The 24648-nt window shown below is 36.5% G+C and overlaps 1 protein-coding gene across 3 annotated transcripts in view; it reads right to left on the reverse strand.

The window, feature by feature from the left end:
- Nucleotides 1-3536: 3536 nt before the first annotated feature.
- Nucleotides 3537-24648, reverse strand: part of sdk2a (sidekick cell adhesion molecule 2a) — a 192355-nt gene continuing 171243 nt past the window's right edge. The window contains exons 38-45 of one of the 3 annotated variants that reach the window (XM_051102943.1): nucleotides 23022-23159; nucleotides 19980-20141; nucleotides 19754-19879; nucleotides 19515-19679; nucleotides 19286-19426; nucleotides 15636-15780; nucleotides 11099-11228; nucleotides 3537-7993 (exon numbers count right to left, since the gene is read on the reverse strand). In XM_051102943.1, the coding sequence (XP_050958900.1) occupies nucleotides 7592-7993; nucleotides 11099-11228; nucleotides 15636-15780; nucleotides 19286-19426; nucleotides 19515-19679; nucleotides 19754-19879; nucleotides 19980-20141; nucleotides 23022-23159 (1409 nt within the window). In that variant the 3' untranslated portion in view covers nucleotides 3537-7591. Of the gene's footprint in view, nucleotides 7994-11080; nucleotides 11229-15635; nucleotides 15781-19285; nucleotides 19427-19514; nucleotides 19680-19753; nucleotides 19880-19979; nucleotides 20163-23021; nucleotides 23160-24648 lie in introns of all 3 variants that reach the window. The other 2 variants (XM_051102939.1, XM_051102933.1) reach the window with 2 other exon arrangements.

A 24648-nucleotide genomic window follows, 5' to 3' on the forward strand; every position in this document is an offset into this window, starting at 1 on the left:
AGCACAACTAATACATCTTTGTCATTTCAAACTTCAGTATGCTGGTGAACTTCACGAAATCTGTCCTCTTTTAATTATTTTAAAAGAGGAATGTTTAATATATTTATTAGTTTTTTCTTTTAAAATGTAATGAGACCTTTGCATTAGATTTACCTCATAATCAAACCGTAACATTGTGTCTATATTGTAAATGTGTTTCAAATCATTCTGAGCTTTACTAAAGCTGTTAAAGATGAACATCCTGTTCAGATTAATTTCTGTCCTGAATTGATGTTAACAATTAATCCTTAAACAGTCCGTATTGCATGCAAAAAGGGTGTTACTGTGACTGCCCTCCCAGTGGCCCTGCCTTTGTCTTCGGATGTCTCTTTGAAATGCAGTTAACTTGATAGGGATCTTGCGGGGAACAATTGTTAGTCACTGTGCCATTGAAGGCCTAGTCAGTTGCCTGCAGGGTTTAACTGTTGTTTGTATATTCACATAAATCAATTTGCAAAAGGCCATTATGTGTAATTTGCACCTCAGACGTGCACCTAAAGAGGAGTATCCTCTTGCAGTTCAAGGCCTTTGGCACTGTGTGTACAAAAGAAAGGCATGTTTGAACAGTGAGATCACTATCTGCTCTCAACAGGCAAACAGTATGGTCATATATCAGTGTTTTTTGTTTTTTCCAACTTCAACCATCGGTGCCAAGTAAATAATGTAACTAGATAATGGTGTGAATGGAACAGCACATTATTACTAAAATCTTTCATGCTCATAATTGAATAAACAATGTGAAAGACACATTAAGGAAGTCTTTTAGTCACAATCTTGCATCATGCGATTAATGCGTGTTGATTTATTTTCATATAGTTGATCAGGCATGCTTGTAGTGTTTGTTGGTATGATTGTCGATGGGTTTTGTCTCTGCAGGCCGTACTGTAAGCTTGGCTTCTCTCCTTCCTCCTGAGTTATTATTTCTCCATCTCTCTTGTGACATCTCTGCCCTTACCCCCTGATGTCCAGATCGATGCTTTCCGGCCTGGAATAAAGAGATTATCTCCAGGCGAACTCTCCCACATCTAAGCTCAGTTTCTTCGGATGTTGAATGATTCAGCGCTCACTTACCCATTCTCATCTGGCCCAAATCTATCTTCACTGTAGCTGCAAGGAAATGAGGCAAGAGCTGCTGAAGCGTTTCTCTACTTTATGGAGTTGTTGTTGCTGTTGTTTTTAGTGTCAAAACAAGTAAAGTCATGCATTAAATGAGACTTAATATACTCTAGATATCGACTAGTTCTATAATGGCCAAAAACGTTTGTTAAATATACAGTAAAACTGTCTGCTGTTTGTATATAATATTATATTATATTACAAAAACCTGCTCTTTCAATGAACTATGGCTAATAAACATGTTTAGACTGGGTGCAGTGTTGAACACAAACACAAAGCACCATCAGGGCAACACATGTGACACTATTGTGACTGATTGTACAAATGCAATTCAAAACACCATAATGTACATTACTGATATATAATTTAAAAAATAATTAAAAAATAATAATAATTATTATTATTTTTATATATTATTATTATTATTATTATTATTATTATTATTAATTAATAATAAATAATTGAAATAATTTAAAGGAGAGGTCCACTTCCAGAACAGCAATTTACAGATAATGTACTGTATTTGAGGATATTTGAGGATTTTTCTCCATATAATGGACTGATATGGTGCCCAGAGTTTGAACTTCTAAAATGCAGTTTAAATGCAGCTTCAAACGATCCCAAATGCGGTTGTAAATGATCCCAGCTGAGGAAGAAGGGTCTTATCTAGCGAAAAGATTGGTTGTTTTCATAAAAAAATACAATTTAAATACTTTTTAATCTCAAATGCTCGTCTTGCCTTTCTCTCCCTGAACTCTGTGTATTCTGACTCAAGACAGTATGGGTATGTCGAAAAAATCGTATTTTCTCCCTCAACTTCAAAAATCATTTCAAAATCATCCAACATCGTTGCCGAAGTTCCATCCCAGTCTTTGCAAAGTGAACATGCAAAGAAGATCAAACACCCTTAACAAAGAAGGTAAATCAGCGATATAGGACGAGTTTGAAGTTGAGGGAGAACGTGAGATGGGAGTTTTTCGACATACCCTAACTGTCATGAACCGGAAAAAAACAGAGTTCAGGCACAGTAAGACAAGACGTTTGACATTAAAAAGTACATAAATTGTATTATTTTTATGAAAATAACTGATCGTTTCGCTAAAAAAAAAACATTTTTTTCTCGACTGGGTTCGTTTACAGTTGCATTTGGGATCGTTTAAAGCCACATTTAAACTGCATTTTCGAAGTTCAATCTCGGGGCACAATATCAGTCCATTATATGGAGAAAAATCCTGAAATGTTTTCATCAAAAAACATAATTTCTTTACGACTGAAGAAAACATAAACATCTTGGATGACAAGGGGGTGAGTACGTTATCTGTAAATTGTTGTTCTGGAAGTGGACTTCTCCTTTAAAAAGTAAGATTATTTATATAAATTAAATAAATAGAGTATTAATATATAAATAAAAATGACAAAATAAATATTTTAATATTTAAATAAAATGCAAATGTGATGTCATAATTAATGCTTTTTACTTCTACAAGACCATTTTTTTTACAGTATTTCACATTAAAATTACATTTATTGTTTTTCAAAAAACTAAGATTTCCAGATTTTTCCAGATTTAAGATTTCCACAAAAATATTAAGCAACTATTTTAAATATTAATAATAATAAATGTTTCTTGAGCAGCCAATCAGCATATTAGAATGATTTCTGAAGGATCATGTGACACTGAAGACTGGAGTAATGATGCTGAAAATTCACCTTTGCATCACATAAATGTTTAATAAGATTAAATGTAAAATATATATTTAAACAGAAACTAGGTATTTTAAATTATAATAATATTTCACAATATTACTGCTTTTACTGTATTTTTGATCAAATAAATTCAGCTTTGGTGAGCATAAGAGGCTCAAGCCTTCAAATACAATAACTAGGGATTTTTTGCTTATTAAAATGATGTGACCCTGGACCTCAAAACCAGTCTTAAGTAGCATGGGTATATTTGTAGCAATAGCCAAAAATACATTGTATGGGTAAAAATGATCCATTTTTCTTTTATGTCAAAAATTGTTAGGATATTAAGTAAAGATCATGTTCCATGAAAATATTTTGTGAATGTCCTACCATAAATATATCAAAACTTCATTTTTGATTAGTAATATGCATTGCTAAGAACTTCATTTGGACAACTTTAAAGGTCATTTTCTCAATATTTAGATTTTTTGTACCCTCAGATTCCTAATAGTTGTATCTCAGCCAAATATTGTCTTATCCTAACAAATCATACATCAATGGAAAGCTTTCAAATGATCAAAAAATGTACCCTTATGATTAGTTTTGTAGTCCATGGTCACAAATGTCAGTGTGCTGAACTTTCGAAAGCCAAAGCAAGACATCAACAAAAAACACTGAAAAATAGAGTAATTTATTTTCGATATGAACCATGCCTTGGTCCAATATAATTCATCAAGTTTTGTACAGTGATAGTCACCTCACAGAGAACAAGACAGGAGATATTGTGAATCATGATCATCGTAATTTTCAAGTCCTTTAAAATAGTTTTCCACATAAGACTGCTGCTGCTGTTCTTCTTAAGTTAGAGTATAAAACCAATCGATTATAAATAAATTAAGCATATCTGCTGACATACACGTAAGCATACTGTATGTGTACACTATGTCAAACTGTGAACCGTAAAAACACATTCTACAATATATTCAGAGAAATACATACAATGTCATTTGTAAGAGCAGACATTTTGATCAGTCTCTGAGCAACAGACCCCGAACGTGAGACTGACTTCATGACGTTTGCGACTCGTCTGTACAAATTCAACTGACACAGTGTGACGTCACCTGGGAATCAAGTCCATGAAGCTTGTTTGCTAATGATGAAGATGAAGCACTACCTATGGATGTTATTGACCCACACAGTATCTATACAGATTTGCATATGCACAGACATTTTGAGTGGTCGTTTTTTAATCACATGAGTATTGTCAGTTCACCCAAAAATAAAAATTCTGTCATCATTTACTCACCCTCAGGCTTTTGCAAACCTGTATGAGTTTCTTTCTTGTGTTGAACACAAAAGAAGATATTATGAAGAATGCTGGTGAACAAACAGTTGCTGGTAGCCATTGTGGTCACCAACCAATTCTTCAAAATAACTTCTTTTGTGTTTTGGAATAACATGAGGGTGAGTAAATGACAAAATTGTAATTTTTGGGTGAACCATACCTTTACTCGTATTGTTAATATCAAAATTCATTTTCTTTTTGTTTTCCAAACGCATTATTATACCCTCAAAGACACAAATGAGACATAATTTGCAAGTGGACTTGTATTGGACTTCCATTTCGCTATCAAAATTACTTTTCCTTTTCTCCTCCATAGTGTTAAAGTTTTATTGGTCCAAGAAGCAGAAAAACTCTCTCAGAGACTGATATTGGCACAAATTCACAGTTGTTACACTTTTCTTAATGCAAATGCATGATTAATACATCAATGTGTTTTGCATTATTTGTTATATCTTGGAAATACTGTGTTATTTTCCCACGAAAAGTATCTTTTTTCATATTTGTCCATGGGTTTGAAAACTGAAGTTTGGTGATGTATCAAAGTAGGATGAAAATAATGACAATGTTAGTGCCCAAAGCCTTATCCTTTGCAACATTTCCTTGGTTGGACATAAGCAAACAGTAAGCAAAAATAAATAAAAACTGTACCATATGAATCCTATAGAAATTCCATACTTTTCCCTCCTCAAAACAGCTTTTCACACTGCACTTCACCCTGGGTCAGTGTTGCCAAGTCTGAGGTTTTTCCGCAGAATTGGGCTACTTTAACATTGTTCCCGCAGGTTGTATTTTCATGTCCGCAGTTTGAAGCAATCCCGTGATATTTATCCCCTGGAATGTGAATTTTAACAGGGGAACCCTGCCAAAAATGTGTATTTTTCTTGTGAAAACCTGGCAACCCTTCCCCGGGTTATCATCATTCTAAACCCCACTTTTAACCCCATGTAAAGATATGTTTTACACTCATACGTCATTTCTGAAGCACCTATGTTACCCAGGGTTTACCTAAGCATGTTACAACTAGATTAGCTCTACGACTTTAAGGTCAACAGAATTTAAGGGGGAAAATGTCAAAAGGTGACTGAAACAAGTGAATTAGACTGAAGAAGAGACTGTTTTATTCTTACTTTCATATTGCAAATATGCAAATAAGAACCTTAAAGATACAGTTCACCCAAAAATGAAAATTCTGTCATTAATTAGTCACCCTCATGTTGTTCCAAACCCGTAAGACCTTCGTTCATCTTCAGAAGATGCAAGAGTCGATGTTTGTGACGTAGAACCTGGATGCGTTATGCCTTGTTTACAAGCAGAATAAGATGCACAGTGTACACAAAGCAAGCTTTGTAAACATGGCTGAAGATTTCGACAGAGAGGATGACTTTTTTTTTCCCCCAGCCTTACTTATTCCAAACGGAATATACAGACAATGAATTAAGAGAGATGGACGTTCTACGTCAGAATGCCGACTCCTGCGTCAGCAGCACCACATGCATACGATGTGGTACTTATGGAACACGTGTCGAAGACTGACTCAAAAGAGAAGAAACTGTTGAATAAAGTTGTTCTCTTTGCAACAAAAAAGTATTTTTGTAGCTTCATAAAACTAAGGTTAAACCACTGATGTCACATGGACTATTAATGTCCTTACTACCTTTCTGGGTCTTGAACGTTTCAGTTGCGTTGCTGTATAAGCAGGGTCAGAAAGCTCTCGGATTTCATCAGAAATATCTTAATTTGTGTTCTGATGATGACGCGAAATACGTAGTGCCATGTACGTTTTGGGACATGTTTGATGTGAAATGTCCACTGGGTGGCGCTAAAAGAGTGTTAAATTGTTTTCCCCAGAACATATGAACATACATATATTAAGTTTTATGTGATGTTGGTTTTGTAATATGTCAACGCAGTTCTGACTTGAAATGTCCATTGAGTGTCTATAACTCTAATGCTCCGTGACGTTTTAAAATAATGTACCGTCTGCACTACACCTAAACCTACCTGATAGTATGAACAAAAGCAGATGTGACTTGAAAACCCAATCGCAAGCATGCCATTTTAGCTTGTTTTTCTATCTCTCATCTTTCAGCTCTTTTATCGTGTTTTTCACAGGATTCGTACCCAAGGATTCCACATCTTAAGTCCAATTCTGTGCCGGCTGAGCTACCGAGCAAGACTGTTACGTCTGGAAAGCAAAACATATGGAGCTATAATCATAACTGTGTACATAAACAATTACAAGTGCTCGCTGTTTTACTGCTTCTAGTGTTAATTTCTGTTGGAAACTGCAGTGATATGTACTTATTGGTACTTATTTCATATCTTGCGGAAAAAGTTCCAACAGGTTTTTGTCATGAGATCAGTGAGGAATTTTCATTTTTAGGTGCATTATCCCTTTAACCCAGGATTTAGGAATGTCTAGTACAGAGGTGGCGAATGTCGGTCCTGGAGAGCGGCAGCCCTGCGTAGTTTTGCTTCAACCCTAATCAAACACACCTGAATAAGCTAATCAATGTCTGAAGGGTTACTAGAAAGCAACAGGCAGGTGAGTTTTAATTAGGGTTGGAGCTGAACTCTGCAGGGCTGCGGCTCTCCAGGACTGGAGTTCGCCATCCCTGGTGTTGTATGAAATGTCAGTTTTAACCCGGGGTAAATTTTGAACGATGTGAAATGTGAAACATACAACCTTGGATTTCTTCAGAGTTCAGAATGACCCATGGTTAACCATTCCAAGTGTGAAAAGCCCTAAAGTTTGTTTTCTACGGAGTTGAATTTTCTTTCTTTTTCAGTTTCAAGAGACTGATACTACTACAAAATCACAGCTGCAATTTTTTGGCTTTCAGAAATATTCTGTCATTGATTTCCTTGTGAATGACATGAGAGCAATATTATATAAACAGAATTGTGAAGATGAGCTTTGGAAATCTGCAGCATTATGTGAAATGCAGTTTGTTTAAACATTTACAGTGGGGTCCAACAGTATGAGACCATCAGTGTTGCCTTTTCTTAGTCTTAAATATTTCAAAATAGTAAAACTTAAATGGAACTTGAAAAATTAAAAAAAGAAAACTCCAGACGGTCATAGATTTTTGGACTCCACTGTGTATGCAGTCAATATTTGGGCCGTAACATTTCTTTTTCAGTGAAGGATGAAGTGAATGTATTTTAGAATGTACAATCAACAAACGATTCCCTTCCAAATGATTGTCTGCGTTTCAATGCTCTGGCACGCACATATAAACCCACAATACACCTGCACACCTGGCAAAATGAAATCCAAAAGCAGCTCTTGATGTCCAACAAGGTGCAGCAAAAAAAAAAAAAAAATTAATAATAATAATTACAGACCAGTAATACTGCAGGAGTCCCTCCCAGGCGTTTTGTCATTGGAATGACAGTCTTGTATCAAACAAATGAGGAGAATCCTGTGGCCGGGACCTGGGCGGAGGTGCCCAGGCTGCTAGGGGGCCTGTACAGGGTGTGCTGGCTGTGGTTGTCAGAGGACAGCAGTGACGGGGTGGGAGTCCGGCTGCCCTTGGGCCTGAACAGGGTGCCCTGGCCCTGGGGCTGCGGGGATGGATTGCTGTGGGGCAGCAGAGGTGGTAACGGTGGCAGCGGGGGCGGGTGGGGTCGGGACTCCTGTTCCGCCACCGTGTCGGGCTGGGCGTAGCCGTACGCCGGAGGCCGAGAGACGCCTTTCTGTTGGCGGCGCCAGGAATTATAGTAGGTGGGGTCACTGATGTAGTGGTTGACGAAGGAGTGGGTCTTCTGCCGGTTTGGATCCAACTCGTATTCGCTATCACTGCCCTGTAATTGAATGAGCAAGAAACATTCTGTTACACCTTCACTTTCTGTAATGGCTTGCATTTCTCTTGCCCATTTTGTGGCATTTTCCATTTAGATAAAAACCTCTGCTAATAGATTTTTAAATTCATTTTTTATTTAGCAAGGAAGCATTAAATTGATCAAAAGTGAGAGGAGAGACTTTTACATTCCGAAAGATTTTCTTTTTATACTTTCTATTCATCAAAAAGTCTTGAAAAATATATCATGTTTCCACAAAACTTTTGAGCAGCAACTTTCTTAAGCAGCAAATCAGCATATTAGAATGATTTCTGAAGGATCATGTGACACACCAAAATAAATTGCAAAACCGTTATTTTAAATTGCAATATATTTTCAATAATTTCAGGTTTTACTGTATTTTTTTAATCAAATAAATGTAGCCTTGGTAAGAGTAAGAGACTTTTTTTTGAAAAATGTGCAAAAATCTTACAATCTCAAAACATTTGAATGGTATTATGAAGAAAAAATATAATCATAAAATAAATTTTTAAAATCAAAGATGAAGATGGACAAAATTCCTTTTAAATGTAATAATTTGTATTGCTGTTATTTTTAAATGAACCAAAAGCATTTTTGTGATTTTTTGAAGGATGTTTTTCATTCATTTTGGAGCTTGATGCTCACTATGGACTGTTGTTATTTATGGAAAAGAGCTGCTTAAATGCTTTTCAAACACTTTCCTTATAAAATCTATAAAAAATAAGAGCATACAGGTTTGGAACGACATTAGGTGAGTAAAGAATCATTAAATACACTATCAGTCAAAAGTTTTTGAACAGTAAGGTTTTTAATGTTTTTTAAATAGGTCTCTTCTGCTCACCAAGCCTGCATTTATTTGATCCGAAACACAGCAAAAACAGTAATATTGTAAAATATTTTAGCATTTAAAATAACTGTGTTCTATTTTATTATATTTTAAAATGAAATATATTCCTGTGATGTCAAACCTGAATTTTCAGCATCATTACTCCAGTCTGATTTGCTGCTCAAGAAGCATTTATTATTGTTATTATCAATATTTAAAACTGTTGAGTACATTTTTTCAGTATTCTTTGATGAATAGAAAGATTCAAAGATCCAAAGATTTTTATTTATTTTTTTATTTAAATAAAATCAATTTCAGAAATCAGTACTTTTATTTAGCAAGGATGCTTTAAATTGATTAAAAGTGGTGATAAAGACATTTATAGTGTTACAAAAGATTTCTATTTCAGATAAATGCTGTTCTTCTGAACTTTCTATTCATCAAAGAAACATGAACAATTCTACTCTGCTGTTTTCAACATAATAATAATAATAAATGTTTTTTTGAGCAGCAAATCAGCATGATTTCTGAAGGATCATGTGACACTGAAGACTGGAGTAATGATGCTGAAAATTCAGTTTTGAAATCACAGGAATAAATTACATTTTAAAATATGTTCAAATAGAAAGCAGTTATTTTAAATAGTAAAAATATTTCAAAATATTACTGTTTTTGCTATACTTTGGATCAAATAAATGCAGGCTTGGTGAGCAGAAGAAACTTCTTTAAAAAACATTAAAAATCTTACTGTTCAAAAACTTTTGACTGGTAGTGTAGCATTTATGGAAACTCAGAGGAACAGTGACCCTAAATGAAAACATAAGTGCCTCCTGAAAGGGCAAAATAATTACTTACAGAGCCTCATAGATGACAAAACAAAAATCAAAGGGTTAATGATGACAAATGATTCTGTATTAGTCCACCAGCTGTCTTCTGCCAAAGGTGGTCTAAATAGAGACTCATATCGCTTGTTTACACTGACATTATGCTAAAGTGCATCACGTTTAGAGGGTTTCTTTGAAGGAGACAGTATAGGTACCTGACAAACAGGCAAAAAGCTCCCAGTGGGATAGAGGGCGGAAAGACAAATGCTCAAACAAGAGCAGTGCCCCCTACTTTCTCACAGCTTGGGCCAAAAGATTCACAAATTCCCATGACACTTTAAGCTCTAGCTGCATAGTTATTGAGACAGATACTGCGAAGCGAAGAGAGGAGATCCTAGTATCACACATTATACTTGATGTTGCATAAAAAGCTACACTATTTGTTATGACAAGGAAATTTCAGTCATGAGGATTCATTTAAATCATTTTCCGGTGCAAGGCATAGAAATGAGACCTAAGGCCTGGAATGAGATGAGCTGCAATGGTTTGTAAAAGAAAGGTCATTCTTATCATCATTCATTTACTGTATTTGCAGAAATAATAGTTCATCATAAAAGAAAGACATTTTGGAAGCCCATTGAAACATTTGATCCTTTTCATAGCTCTTTCAAAACACTTAATGGAGGTCTAAGCTTTTAAGTTTAAACCTTCTTTTAAATATTTCTTTGAAAATTCCTTTAAAATGTAGACAAATGAGACAGTTATGTACAGTAACAGAAATGATCTCAAGAGGAGTTTGGTAAGATTACTAAGCATGTTTTTTTTTTTCTCAAGCGAAGCTTGAGAGGCAGAAGACTTATGCAAACATCTCCATTTGCTCTCCATTTAATCTCACTGCTGCCTAATAGAAACAATTCAGATGTTAAAAAGAGCTCTTTTGTGTTATTTCTTTCCTGTGGGGGGTTGTCTTTAGTGTTTTGTGTGTTATCCACTTCATTTAAAATGTTAAATAACATCCACAAACCTACTGACAAAAGAAAACGTGAAGTATAATTAATACAGACAGCCAAGTGAATCCCTGTGTATTTACGAAAGAAATGGGATATTCACTGAGACAGATGTAAGGCAGAAGCTTAATTTATTCTCTAGCAATTGATAGAATTGGGAACAGTGGGAATTTTATATCAAAAATTAGTCAGGCGTTGCAGGGAGGGGCTAATGAGTATGAGGGGTCCAAAAAACCAGAAAGTCGTTTCAGAGGCAGAGCAAGTTATTAGGTTTTGATTAAAGATTATGAAGATAAACATTTTTTATTTGCAATAGCATGCACTGACGGATTAATAAGTAGTTTAAGAAGTAAACAGGGGCAATTCTGATTCCAGATAAGATCAGAAAAACTATTTTAAGAAAATCATTGACCTTGTTGGGGTGAATCACCTGTGAGTCGGACACTTCTGAAGGCTTCTCGGTCAGGCTGCTGCTCTCGGCTGGGACCAAGTCATTGTATTTGATGCTGACGTCTTCATCAGAATAGTGCAGGCTGCCGGGACTGGGTCGTGGAGGAGATCTAGAGGAAAACACACAGAAAAAAACTTTACTATTCATTCAAAATCAACATGTTTTGTGATTTGTAAGTGACAAAGAAACTGTCAGGTTAAAAAGTTAGTTCACTGAGTTTTTATTGAATTATCCCTTTTCGTCTCATGTTTTTGTGTGGCAGTAGTAGCTACAAATTGCAATGTCACCTTCTTTTCTCTGAGAAATAATGTAAAATAATGTTGGATAATGAACCATAGTTACTGCTGCTGGGTCATTTATAATATTATTGTATGTGTAAGACAAACTTTTCATATATCACTGTTATCAGCCATACCGTTTGCAACACCCCAAAATCAAGTACAACAATCAAGTTCAAGTACAAGGTCAAAAGTTTTCATACACCTTGCAGAATCTACAAAATGTTTATTATTGTACCAAAATAAAAGGGATCATACAAAATGCATGTTATTTTTTATTTAGTACTGACCTAAATAAGATATTTCACATAAAAGACATTTACACATAGTCCACAAGAGAAAATATTTTTTTTGTTTAGTGATAGTTGTTCATGAGTGCCTTGTTTGTCCTAAAAAGTTGAACTATCTGCTATTCTTCAGAAAAATCCTTCAGGTCCCACAAAGTTCTTGTTTTTTCAGCAGTTTTGTGTATTTGAACCCTTTCCAACAATGACTGTATGATTTTGAGATCCATCTTTTCACACTGAGGACAACTGAGGGACTCATATGCAACTATTACAAAAGGTTCAAACGCTCACTGATGCTTCAGAAGGAAAAACAATATGTTATTTAGGCCAAATAAGAAAAATTTACACATATTCATTCAGTTCAAAAGTTTACACCCCCGGCTCTTAATGCATCGTTTTTCCTTCCGGAGCATCAGTGTATGTAAACTTTTGACCTCAACTGTAATTTCATCCTATTCTTCACACCAAATAACTGCATGGTCTCAAAAGTCTTGGAATTTAACACACAAATCACATGGACTTTTATAATACTTCCATGGTGCTTTTCTTTGATTCAGACAGTAAATAATCAGTTTAGTGTGGACTAGACTATGCAGGGGTTTAAAAGGCATCACAAGGTACTCATAAAGACTCAATGATGCAGCATCATCATGGATCAATTCTCAAAGCTGATTTTGATGGGATGAATACCCTCATTCTGCACAGTCCAGGAGAAACGAAGGATGACAAGCCTTTGGAAGGCAAAGGGACAGTGAGTCAACCCCCAATTTCAGGGGGTACAGGGGGTTGGACTGTACTTCTTTGAACCAGTTCACTTGTTTGTCAAAAAGGAAGGCAGAAGGATCGCCGTATGGCAGGATGGGTTTACATGATTTGCCATAATGAGATCTGATATGCTCAAAGCCAAGGTCACTGGAGACATTAGCTTTTGAACTGAGGCTGCTAAGCTGCCCTGATTCAGTACTTTACTTCAGTTGGCTTATAAATCAAGCTGAAATAACACACACGGGGAAGAGACTTTAAAGAACCATGCAGGAGCTAATGAGCAAAGGAATATCTAATATGCAAGAGAGTTCATATAAAAACATGGCATCGACCGATGGCGAAATGTAGGATGCTTTGTTCAACCTAAAAATGAACAAGGGGACCATGCGCGAGCTGTATACTAATGGAAAGCCATGGTGGTGGAGGGGTTGTCCCAACAAAAATTGGGCCCCTAGGAATAAAGCAAGAGCACTAGGGGGAGGGGAGGGTTATGATATTGTATCTGTTTAAAATTCAGAGGAGACTGAGGTTTGAGGAAGGTTGAAGCAGAGAGGCGGAGCCACGTCAAACAGCCCCCAACACCCCTCAGCAGCCAGAGAGGGGCTTCAATTATTCACAAGCGCTGAGGTCTTCCATTCTTCTTATCCACCCTCATCTCTCGCCTCTATCTCTTCCGTCCCATACCAAACCCTTTCCTTTCCTACCTCTATCAAAGATATCTCTCGTGGCTCCATCTTGATGGGAGCTCATTAGCAGGACTGCATCCAAAGTGGAAGTCCTTCACTGCCCAAGCTCTTTGATCCCTGTCTTGGGCCTCTGCATCTGGGCAAAGAACCAGCACAACCCCCCCCAGCACATTCCAGTATAATGGGCCCAAAGCAGCTTCTCCAATTACCACCAGAATAAGCTCGAAGCAGAGCCATCTCTTCATCCAATCAAGTTAAGTTGCCTGCAAAGTCCTTCAGTTCATTAGAATAATGAAAACGCCATAGATTATTATTGCACACTGTTCGTGCAAATAAGTCCAAATAAGTGTCAGGAGAAGTCCGGAAGAATGGTGTAAACTACAGTGGGGTTTGGGGGAGGTCTGACCTCACCAATTAAAACCTGAACTCCTTCAAAGGATGAGATATTAAACCAATTTGCGATCTTGAACCACAAAACTAGTCATAAATAGCATGAGTATATTTGTAGCAATGGCCGACAATACATTGTATGGGTCAGAATAATAGATTTTTCTTTTATGCCAAAAATCATTAGGGTATTAAGTAAAGTTCATGTTCCATGAAGATATTTTGTAAATTTCCTACCATAAATATATTAAAACTTAATTTTTGATTAGTAATATGCATTGCTAAAACATTAATTTGGACAACTTTAAAGGCAATTTTCTCAATATTTTGATTTTTTTTGCACCCAGATTCAGATTCCTGAATTTCAAATAGTTGTATCTCAGCCAAATATTATACTGTCCTAACAACCATACATCAATGGAAAGCTTATTTATTCAGATGTCAGATCGTGTATAAATCTCCTTTTAAAAAAATGTACCCTTATGACTGGTTTTGTGGTCCAGGGTCACATTTTACATGTTACATTTGAAATTTGTAGTTTTTAAACAATGGTTCACTAAGGTTGATGAAAACATGCAAGTACATGCAAGTAAGTTAATTAATCAAAAATAATAAAAACTGAAACTCATAATATTTTATGTAATTTTCCCATGTGGGTTATTTCGGTTTCTTAATCTTATTAATACTTTCCCATTCTCCTATTTCCCATTTCCCGATCTTTTGTAGTGTCTCGTACGTGAGTGGTGCGTTTATGATTCAGTGTCAAGTTTATAGAATTTAAACTCTCACACGCAGCACCACTCATCAAATAGTGGACCAATCAGAAGACCAAGGAGGCGGAGCAAGTGTTGCAAGCTTTTGTTTACAGTACCAGGTTTGCATGGCAACTTTTGTATTTGACAACAATTAATCGAGTTATGATTTTAGGTCATATCGTCCAGCCCTATATGCAAAAGTAATCGCGCAAACATTTTCTAGTGCAATTTACATCTGGTTAGTCATTTAACTTTTGCAGCATCACACTGGGCACCTTCACCCACCAAAGCTAGCGCCAGTTTCGAGTAGGAAGCATGCAATCTCTGCTTGTGTGCAGTCACTTATGCTCACAAAAGTGTGCAATCGATTACGTTCAGGAAGGAGGGGGCACTGTAACTCATTTGGTGGGGGAAAGCCACAAATGCCCCCTTGGTGCAGGCCCTGCCACCCACCAGGAAATATCACTGTCCAAAATCTTTTTTTTTTAAATTGCATAATAATTGTCAAATATGCTCTGATTGGCTTGCACAGTGTGTGAAAACAAGTTGTATCGCAATTGGTTAGGACAAAGTGTTATAATAAATCACTTTACTGTAGATATCACAAGAAAAGAAGAACTTTAAGACTTTTGGTTAAATGTGCTATCAGCGACAAAGAAACTTTGGGTTGCCTGTGGCAAGCCTCAAAAACCGTGTCCCGAAAATTACCTTTCAAACTGTTCTTAAAAACGTAACTGCCCTAAAAATCATTGAATAACTCACTGTCTTGAAGATCTACTTCTTAGTCCTTAAGCTATAGGGGACACGGTATGTCTTATCATGAATATGGTCTAATCTAAGCTCAAGAGAATGTGAAGAAAGATGCTTTGTTGAAGCAGCTTACATAAATGGTCAATTTCCACAGAATGCACTCTGAATGTCAATAAGACACAAAAGAGGGGGGTCTGAACGGTCCAACTTTCATAGTCTGGTGTGTTCTTTCCACTGACAGATTGCAGTTGAAGATTTGAAAAGAGTGACTGTCATTAAAATCCATGCCAACTCAATCCATTTAAAGGAAGCCTGAAGTAGAATTTAAATCAACAGCCCGGCCTAAGCTCTATGTGTGGACAGAATACATTCCTCTCTAGCTCTTTGTTTGCAGCCATTTGGGAATTAAATCCATTGTGCACATAATGTCCTGAACAGCATACTGACAGTGTTTACCTCAAAGAAAATTCCAGGAAAAAAACATTACATTAGCAGAGCAAACCATTCCACTAGATACTGATTGAGCTTGATGTACACTCTTCTGTGAAGTGGTACCATTGTATATGTTTGTAACGAATGGAAATTGTGATTCATGAACATATACTAACCGGGTGTAGATTCCGTTCTTACGGCAGAAGGAATTTTTGACTGAGAGTCGACGGTTGTTGAGTTCCAGGGCAGGGAAGCGTCCTTCATCCAGCCGTACCATCTCTCCATGTGAAAGGGGCAGAGATGTGCAATTCGAGTGGGCACCTATAAATAGAGATAAGAGGACAACCTATAAGTATCTACCTATCCATTCATTCATTTCATTCATTCATATATCCATCCATCCATCTATCCATCCAAATAAATAGATGCTTTTCTGAAAATATAAATAAATGGATGCTTTTCTTTCTTTCTCTTCCATTTCTCATAATCAAAAGATTAGTTCACTTCCAGATTAAAATTTCCTGATAATTTTCTCACCCACCACGCCATCCAAAATGTTCATGTCTTTCTTCTTCAGTTGAAAGAAATTAAGGTTTTTGAGGAAATTATTCCAGGATTTTTCTCCATATAGTGGATTTTAATAGGATCCAATTGGTTTAAGGTCCAAATTGCAGTTTCAATGCAACTTCAAAAAGCTCTACACAATCGCAGCCAAGGAATAAAGGTCTTTTGTAGCAAAACAATTGGCCATTTTCTAAAAAAAGTTCAAATTTATATATGACCCTGGACCACAAAACCAGTCATAAGGGTCATTTTTTTCAGAAATGGAGATTTATACATAATCTGAAAGCTGAATAAACAAGCTTTCCACTGATGTATGGTTTTGTTAGGATAGGACAATATTTGGCCGAGATACAACTATTTGAAAATCTGGAATCTGAGGGTGCAAGAAAATCTAAACATTGAGAAAATCACCTTTAAAATTTCCAAATGAAGCTCTTACTAATGCATATTACTAATCAAAAATCAAGTTGAGATATATTTACAGTAAGAATTTTTACTAAATCTTCATGAAACTTGACTTAAACTTACTTAATTTCCTAATGATTTTGGCATAAAAGAAAAATCAATAATTTTGACCCATACAATGTATTGTTGGCTATTGCTACAAATATACCCCAGCGACTTAAGACTGGTTTAGTGGTCCAGGGTCACATATACTTTTAACCACAAATGTTTGTTCTTAGTCTGTGTCCTTTGGTTCAAAAAGGTAGGGTAGGCCGAAAAACTCCATCTCTTTTTCTCCTCCAACTTCAAAATTATCCAACATCATTGGCTACAATGATCTATCACGCCACATTAAAGAGCGCCAGTATTTATTGCTTGAATTTCCCAATGAAATGGACAGAATTTGAAATCTGAGACTTTGCTTTATATCAAAAGTAGCAAAAAGCTTAGCCTATTGCAATTTATTGGATGGGAGGCGGAATATGTACTGTTCATTCATCAACTGAAAACAAACAGCATAGACTAAAAGATCAACTGGGATTTAAGAATCGATACAGGTTCATAAAAATGTGAATATTTTAAAATCGCTGTCACTGCGGACAAGATAGTTACGCAGTCTCATCTGTCCATTTGTTCTCTTCAAAATAAATGCATAAGCCTATATCATCCTGTAGGTTCATAATTAAAAATGAAAATATGAATAAAAATAAAAGCAATTAAATGTGTCATTATAATTAAAACACAAAATTAAAATGACGGGTAATAATAGATTATGACGGAATTTTTACAACCCTGTCCGTCAAAATGACAGACAATGTTAACGTCTAATGCAACCTCTGGTCACACATGACATTTCCAACATGACTACGCAATGCGTGAAGTCGAGCTAGTGCAAGATGAGCATTTGTGGTTAAAAAGTATATAAATTTTTTATTGTTTAAGAAAATGACCGATCATTTGCTACACAAGACCCTTATTCCTTGGCTGGGATTTTGTAGAACCCTTTAAAGCTACACTGAAACTGCAGTTTGGACCTTCAACCCACTGATCCCCCAAAGTCCACTATATGCAGAAAAATGCTGGAATGTTTTCCCCAAAAACCTTAATTTCTTTTTGACTGAAGAAAGAAAGACATGAACATCTTGGATGACATGGGGTGAGAAGAAGTATCAGGGAATTTTTATTCTGGAAGTGAAATTCATTCAAATAGATAGTTTGTACACCAAAGTTCACTTCACTTTGCTGTTGACATAAAAAATGCGATGCATCTAATCTAACTTTGTGGTATTTTCATGCAAATTCATCTCTCACTAAGCCTACCAGCCCAAAACTTGAACCACTAATCTGTAGCTGCACAGCTCTGGGTTTGGCCGCGTTGTGTACATGACCATGGCAGTGAAGCAAGTCAGATCTCACTAGGTCATTCAACACGCATCTTCAAAACTCAAAAGACCTTTGATCTCAAAGAGTCGAACTGAAGTGTGATTCCAGGGAGGTGAGGAGAGCAGTGACCTCTCTGCCTAGATAGACAGTGTGATATCCCACCTTGCAGAACTTCTGGCCTCTCCGGACTTCAGTAAAACAAACCGGCACCAATAGATCAGGACCGAACAGGGTCGGGGCGGGTGGGGCGAATCTTGAGAGAAGCCCTTTGTGTCCTACACAAACACTTCCCTTGTGCTACTCGCACATCCACAACCCTGTTTACTGACCCTGGCGCTGGCACAGCACTAAACGCTGACCAAGCTCAGAAGCAGCCATGTGAGAATCCCTCCCACACATATCAGCCCGCAACCCGACCTCCGTAGACCTTTAAGAAGAAAGTTGCAACATGCATAGAGCCCACAGTCCATATTGGACACAAAACTAGAAAGCACTTTATTGATCTGGCAAGCTCTAATCTAATTGGCCGGCTTTGCGCAACTTTTTACAATAAGTGGAATTTTAGCCAATCCAACTGGAAACAAAAAGCTGAGTCAGAGAAAAGGCTGACTATATGAGATTGCTCTTTTTTTGGCTAACATTCAGTCACCAGCCAATGTTGTTCCATCGTTTAACGCCTGTTTAACGCATCGTTTACTAGTGGTACCCCGTTGGCGAATTTGTGAGAAAGATCAATCTGATTGGCTGTTAAACTTAGCTTGTATATCTACAGTCCTAGTTTTGGTTTCCCTTTTTGAATGATTAATACAGACCACTGCCACCTGTTGGTATGGAGAGTTATTGACGCAGGCGCCAAATGTATGTGGTAATTGGCCGTAGTTTTTCTCCTGTGATCAAGCTCAATTTTCTATCCCAGATGCACACAATGTGAGCCTACAATGCAGTCGGCTTTCATTGCTGCTTCTTTTATGAGGGTTTGGTGTGTTGTGCCCTTAAGGGTTTGTGGTCTATTTCGTAAGTGGCAAAACCCACAGAGTTTTGTGTGAAACAAACTCAACAATAGTGAGAAAAGATGTGATTGTCACCTTCTTTCCTAAGCCGAGACAAGACACGAAATGATACGTGATGTAATTTTGTGTGAGGCAGCAGACGGCCTCCCTCTGAGGCAGCAAAATGAGTCAGCAATCATGTTGATAGTAATGACCACAACCAATTGAAGCGAACAGACGCTGCTATTGATTCTTTGAGCCTCTCTCAAGTGGAAAATCACTTTTTCCCAGAGCACCATGGCAATACCCACCAGTGATGGGAAAATGGAGCTAAATCTGAGTCCATTTCAATTTAGTCACATGAGTCAGCAGAGAAGGACAGGGCAATCAGCGTAATTGAGAGATATTATGGATCTATTTTCAGTGTTGTTGGCTTATCAACCCACCTGAGTCTGTTTTCTTGGTGTATTTTTTGCTCTGCCCCCGTATGATTAGAATGAAGATGAGCAGAAGGATGAAAATGAGGCCCACAAGAGCAATAACCACCAGGAACCACCATTCTTCATAAAAGGGGGAGACCTTTTGGGCTGGTAAAAGAGAAAAGAAGCAGAAAAATGGGTTTGCATAAATGTAAAGCAAAACCATTTAGACTTTTTGGTGAGGAAGTTTACTAACCCGATATTGAAGGTGAAGGAGCACTTGGAGAACCATAGCCATAGTCATTCACCGCAATGACACGGAAGTCATACGTGACCCCTTCTCTGAGAGTATCCAGGTTAAGAGTGTACGACGTCACCTCTTTAGGGATGTCTTTGATTAGGATATCCCACAGTCCTTCATCTATTAATTGTAAGAATTCTATTATTCCTTCTGTAACAACTTGAACAATTTATGCTGTTTTCCTTTTAACTTACCAGATGGTCTTGCTTCTATAACATAGCGAGTGATGGGAGCACGGCCGGGGTCACCGTTGGACCAGTGGAGAGTGAGGGCCGAGCCGTAACGAGAAATAAATGGCTCCCCCGGAGGCCCCGGAGCGCCTGTGTCAGAAAATGTGGCAATGAGATGCTAGCGGTGCAGAAATGATACACTTCAGCTTTAGATTTACTGATATTAAAGCTAAATGCAAGGCAACAAGACCTTCTCCAGGGCCGGTGGTGATGTTGGCTTCAATCTCTGGTCCGTAAGTAAGGGTTTTACCACGGATGCGGAAGTTGTAGGTCACTCCATCTGCCAGATCCTTGATTTTCATCCACAAGGGGGCGCTTCCCTTCACATCCACAGTGACAACCTTACTGACACCTGAATTGTGAGGAGAGGAGTCTGTAGAGGAAACACTCAAACTCTAGATACCATGCTAGAGTGAAACACTAACAATGACACATACAAACACTCATTCTCTTTGATATTATTGAGTTACATTAACACGCTACTGTTTAAAAGTTCGAGGTCAGTAAGATTGATCTTTTTAAAGCAATTCCCTGCTGAAAAAAAAAAAAAAACAGCTAAAACCAGCCTAAGCTGGTAGGCTGGTCATCCAGCTTGGTCTTAGCTGGTCAGCTAAAACCAGCTACTTCCAGCTTAAACCAGCTAAGGCTGGTTTTAGCTGTTGTTTTCAGCAGGGTTAAAGGAGAAGTCCACTTCCAAAACAAAGTTTCACACATACTGTACTCACCAAGATGTTCATGTCTTTCTTTCTTCAATCATAAAGAAATTATGTTTTTCGGGGGGAAATATTTCAGCATTTTTCTCCATATAGTGGACTTCTATGGTGCCCTGAGTTTGAACTTCCAAAATGCAGTTTAAATGCGGCTTTAAACGATCCCAAATGCGGTTGTAAATGATCCCAGCCGTGGATAAAAGGGTCTTATCTAGTGAAATGATTGGTTATTTTCATAAAAATAATACAATTTATATACTTTTTAATTTCAAACACTTGTCTTGTCTTACTCTGCGTGGCCTCTCATGTTCTCCCTCAACTTCAAAATCGTCCCATATCACTGTTTTACCTTTTTTATTAAGGGTGTTTGATTTTTGCATGTTCACTTTGCAAAGACTGGGTCGGTACTTCTGCCGACCATGATTTTGTAGCATTGATGTAGCATGATTTTGAAATGATTTTTGAAGTTGAGGGAGAAAATACAATCTGAGTTTTTCAACATACTCTAACCGTCTTGAGTCAGATACACAGAGTTCAGGCAGATTAAGACAAGAATTAAAAAGTATTTAAATTGTATTTTTTTTTAATGAAAATAACTAATCGTTTGGCTAAATAAGACACTTCTTTCTTGGCTGGGATCGTTTACAACCACATTTGGGATCGTTTGAAGCCACATTTAAATTGCATTTTGGAAGTTCGAGGCACCATACCAGTCCATTATATGGAGAAAAATTCTGAAATATTTTCCTCAAAAAACAATTTATTTACGACTAAAGAAAGACATGAACATCTTGGATGACAAGGGGGTGAGTACATTATCTGTAAATTTTTGTTCTGGAAGTGGACTTCTCCTGTAATAGTTTTTATTAATCCAAGATGCATTAAACAGATCAAAAGTGTCAGTAAAAATATTTAAAATGTTACAAAAGCAAACATTCTAATTTAAATAAAGTTTTTTTTTTTTTAAATTTTCCTTTTCTAATGGCTGCTGAAAATTTGGATTTTCTATTACAGGAATAAATTACACTTTAAAATGCATTACAATAAAAATCAATTATTTAAAATTGTAATAATATTTTGCAACCTTATTGTTTTTAATTTTTTATATTCAAATAAACTGTCAATTTATTTTTTAAAACTCTTGAACAAAAGACTTCCTTCGAAACCATGAAAAAATTGTACTTTCAATGGAAGTGCATTTTAATAGAATGACATTCAAATTCTGGTTATATTTTTGTACACTCTACAACAAAGGTTTTAATTAAAGCTTACACTGATAAAATGTTCAGCATTCAACAAATCTGACAGCCATAATAATGTTAATATTTATATTTTGAATTACTATTGGTCTTCTTTCTTACAGCTGTTTGCATACTGACATGCAAATTTTCTGTATGCATAGACTATGTGATTGATCTACATTTGCTAAATTATCCAGTATGCAACACAGCATACTAGGTAGGGTACTCTATCCCACAATGCAATGCATGTGACTTGACCTTCCATTTTCAGTGTGATGAATGTGCCAGCAATTTGTTTTTTATCTCATTATTTGATCTTATTTGAGACACACACAACAAGATGAGATCATGTGACAACAGTATAACATACAGTTTAAAACATTTCTTTTTGAGATCATATATGTGACCCTGGACCACAAAACCAGTCATAAGGGTACATTTTTTGAAATGGAGTTTTATACATCAAGCTAAATAAATTCTATTTGAAGCTATTTGACAACTATTTGAAAATCTAAAATCTGAGGGTGCAAATAATGATTTTTGGCATAAAAGAAAAATCGATAATTTTGACCCATACAATGTATTTTTGGCTATTGCTACAAATATACCCGTGCTACTTAAGACTGGTTTTGTGGTCCAGGGTCACATAAATACTTCTGACCATGGCCTATAATGGTGCATTTAATCCTATTCTTTAATTTGTGCAAAAGCAAAGGTAAAATGTAAACCTTAAGATGAAATTACACTTTCAAACTATTCTTTTGTTACTTCGTAAGCACAGATATTGCTTTTAGGGTTTTACAGTCAAATTCTCATGTGTGAACAGTGCACAGGGTCATGCTCTAGGGGTTAAACTAATAGAGAAAGTTGGGCCTTTGCCTTTGAGGCGTATCCTCCAGATTCTGCGATACGGCCATTGGTAAGCAGCAGCCCAGCACATCTGTTTTCCCCAAAGGCTTGACCACTCTGGAGCCATTAGGGGACCACAGTAATTCCTCCTCTGATCCCAATTATGGTGGAATCTGGCCAATGTACCACACTTGGCAATTTTTTAACCATGCCTCGCTCAATAACAGGGCAAAAGGAGGGAACGTCACAGAGGAATGCCATTCATCAAACGCCAAAAGAAGCCTCATCTTAAACACATTTGAAGCGCAAATTTTAGACATTTGTAAGTCTAAAAAAGCATGACGGGCCTAAAAGGGTGTAAAACAGCTGGTGACTGAAAATTATCTCAATAATTTGCTCAGCCACAGCTTTTAGTGTGGTGAAGTTTCTCACCATCTACAGGCGTGCAGGGCTCGTAGACCACACGGTATCCCTCCACGATGCCGTTGGGATGCTTGGGCTCACCCCAGGACATGTTGACCGAGGTGGTGGTGAGTTCACTGAAGTGGATAAAACTGGGAGCGCTTGGAGCTGTGGAGTAAAAGAAGATCTTATTAAACCTTTCATGAAAGTGCATTTTGATTGACTGATTTCAATAGATGTAGTCAGGGCTCAAAATGAACAGTTGCCAAATGCAAGTAAAAATTGACCTTGGTGAGTAAATAAAACAGTTACTCGCAGTTGGCAGATAAATTTATTAGGAGCTGCAACATAATACATGCTATAAATCAAATTATAAGATCAATAATATGAATCCTGCTGAAGTAAGTGATATGAGTCTACCGAAGTCAAAATATGTTGTGCGTCTTTGACAGGATATACTACTGATAAAAGCTTGCAATAGCTTTTACCTCAGACAATAAAGGTATCGGGATTTTATCTTGGGTGTCTCAGAATATGTGTGGAATTCTCTTGCCATTACTATATCAAAACGAAAATATGTGGATGGAAATAATAATAATCATACACAGTACTGTTCAAAAGTTTGGAAGCAACATTTTTTTTCATGTTTTAAAGTTTCTTATGCTTAAAAAGGCTGTATTTAATTGACTGAAATACAGTAAAAACAGAAGTATTGTCAAACATTATTACAATTTAAAACAATAGTTTGTTATGATAATAAATATGACAGTATTTGGATGAGATACAAGTATTTGAAAATCTGGAATCTGAGGGTCCAAAAAATCTAAATCGTCTTTAAAGCTGTCAAAATGAAGTCCTTAGCAATGCATATTACTAGTCAAAAATTAAGTTTTGATATATTTTTAATTTACAAAATATCTTCATGGATCCTGATCTTTACTTAATATCCTAATGATTTTTGGTATAAAAGAAAAATCAGTCATTTTCACCCATACAATGTATTGTTAGCTATTGCTACAAATATACCCAGGCGACTATAGTAAGGTACAATGGGGGTAAAAGGTGATATTATTTTCTTCGAAACCACTAGATGGAAGAAAAACGTGGCGTAGCACTTTCCAAAACATCTGCTTTTCGAGAAACACATGCAAATTTGTCTGATCATGGGCAGCAGCGCAAAGTCGATTTTGTGCTTACTTGATCTAATATTTGATGTTTTTAAAAATAGTAACAAATTAGAATCGTTAAAATCCTTCAATATAGAATTTTGAGACAAAGCTCTTCTTAACGATTTTCAGTTTAAGATAATTAAAACAGCAGTTTTTAAATAACAAAATAATATGTAAAGTATGAAATTTCGGATAAAAAGCTCCCCTGCTGTTGGAGCTAAAAGCCTCAATAATTACCATGATAATTAACAGAAGGCTGACTTTTCCATTTGTTGACATGACATTGTTAGATTCAGATGGTAAATATCATATATTATGTTGGGTGTTTATCTTAGAGATAATCACCATGTTCAGAATGAAACCATCATATTTAAAAACATTGTATCTATCATATCATATAATAAAATATCATTTGTTGTTACTACTGTAAACATTAGGGGTGTAACGATACATGTATTCGTACCGAACCGTCACGGTACGGACATCTC

This window comes from Labeo rohita, chromosome 3 (genome assembly GCF_022985175.1).
Source record: "Labeo rohita strain BAU-BD-2019 chromosome 3, IGBB_LRoh.1.0, whole genome shotgun sequence".
NCBI lineage: Eukaryota > Metazoa > Chordata > Actinopteri > Cypriniformes > Cyprinidae > Labeo > Labeo rohita.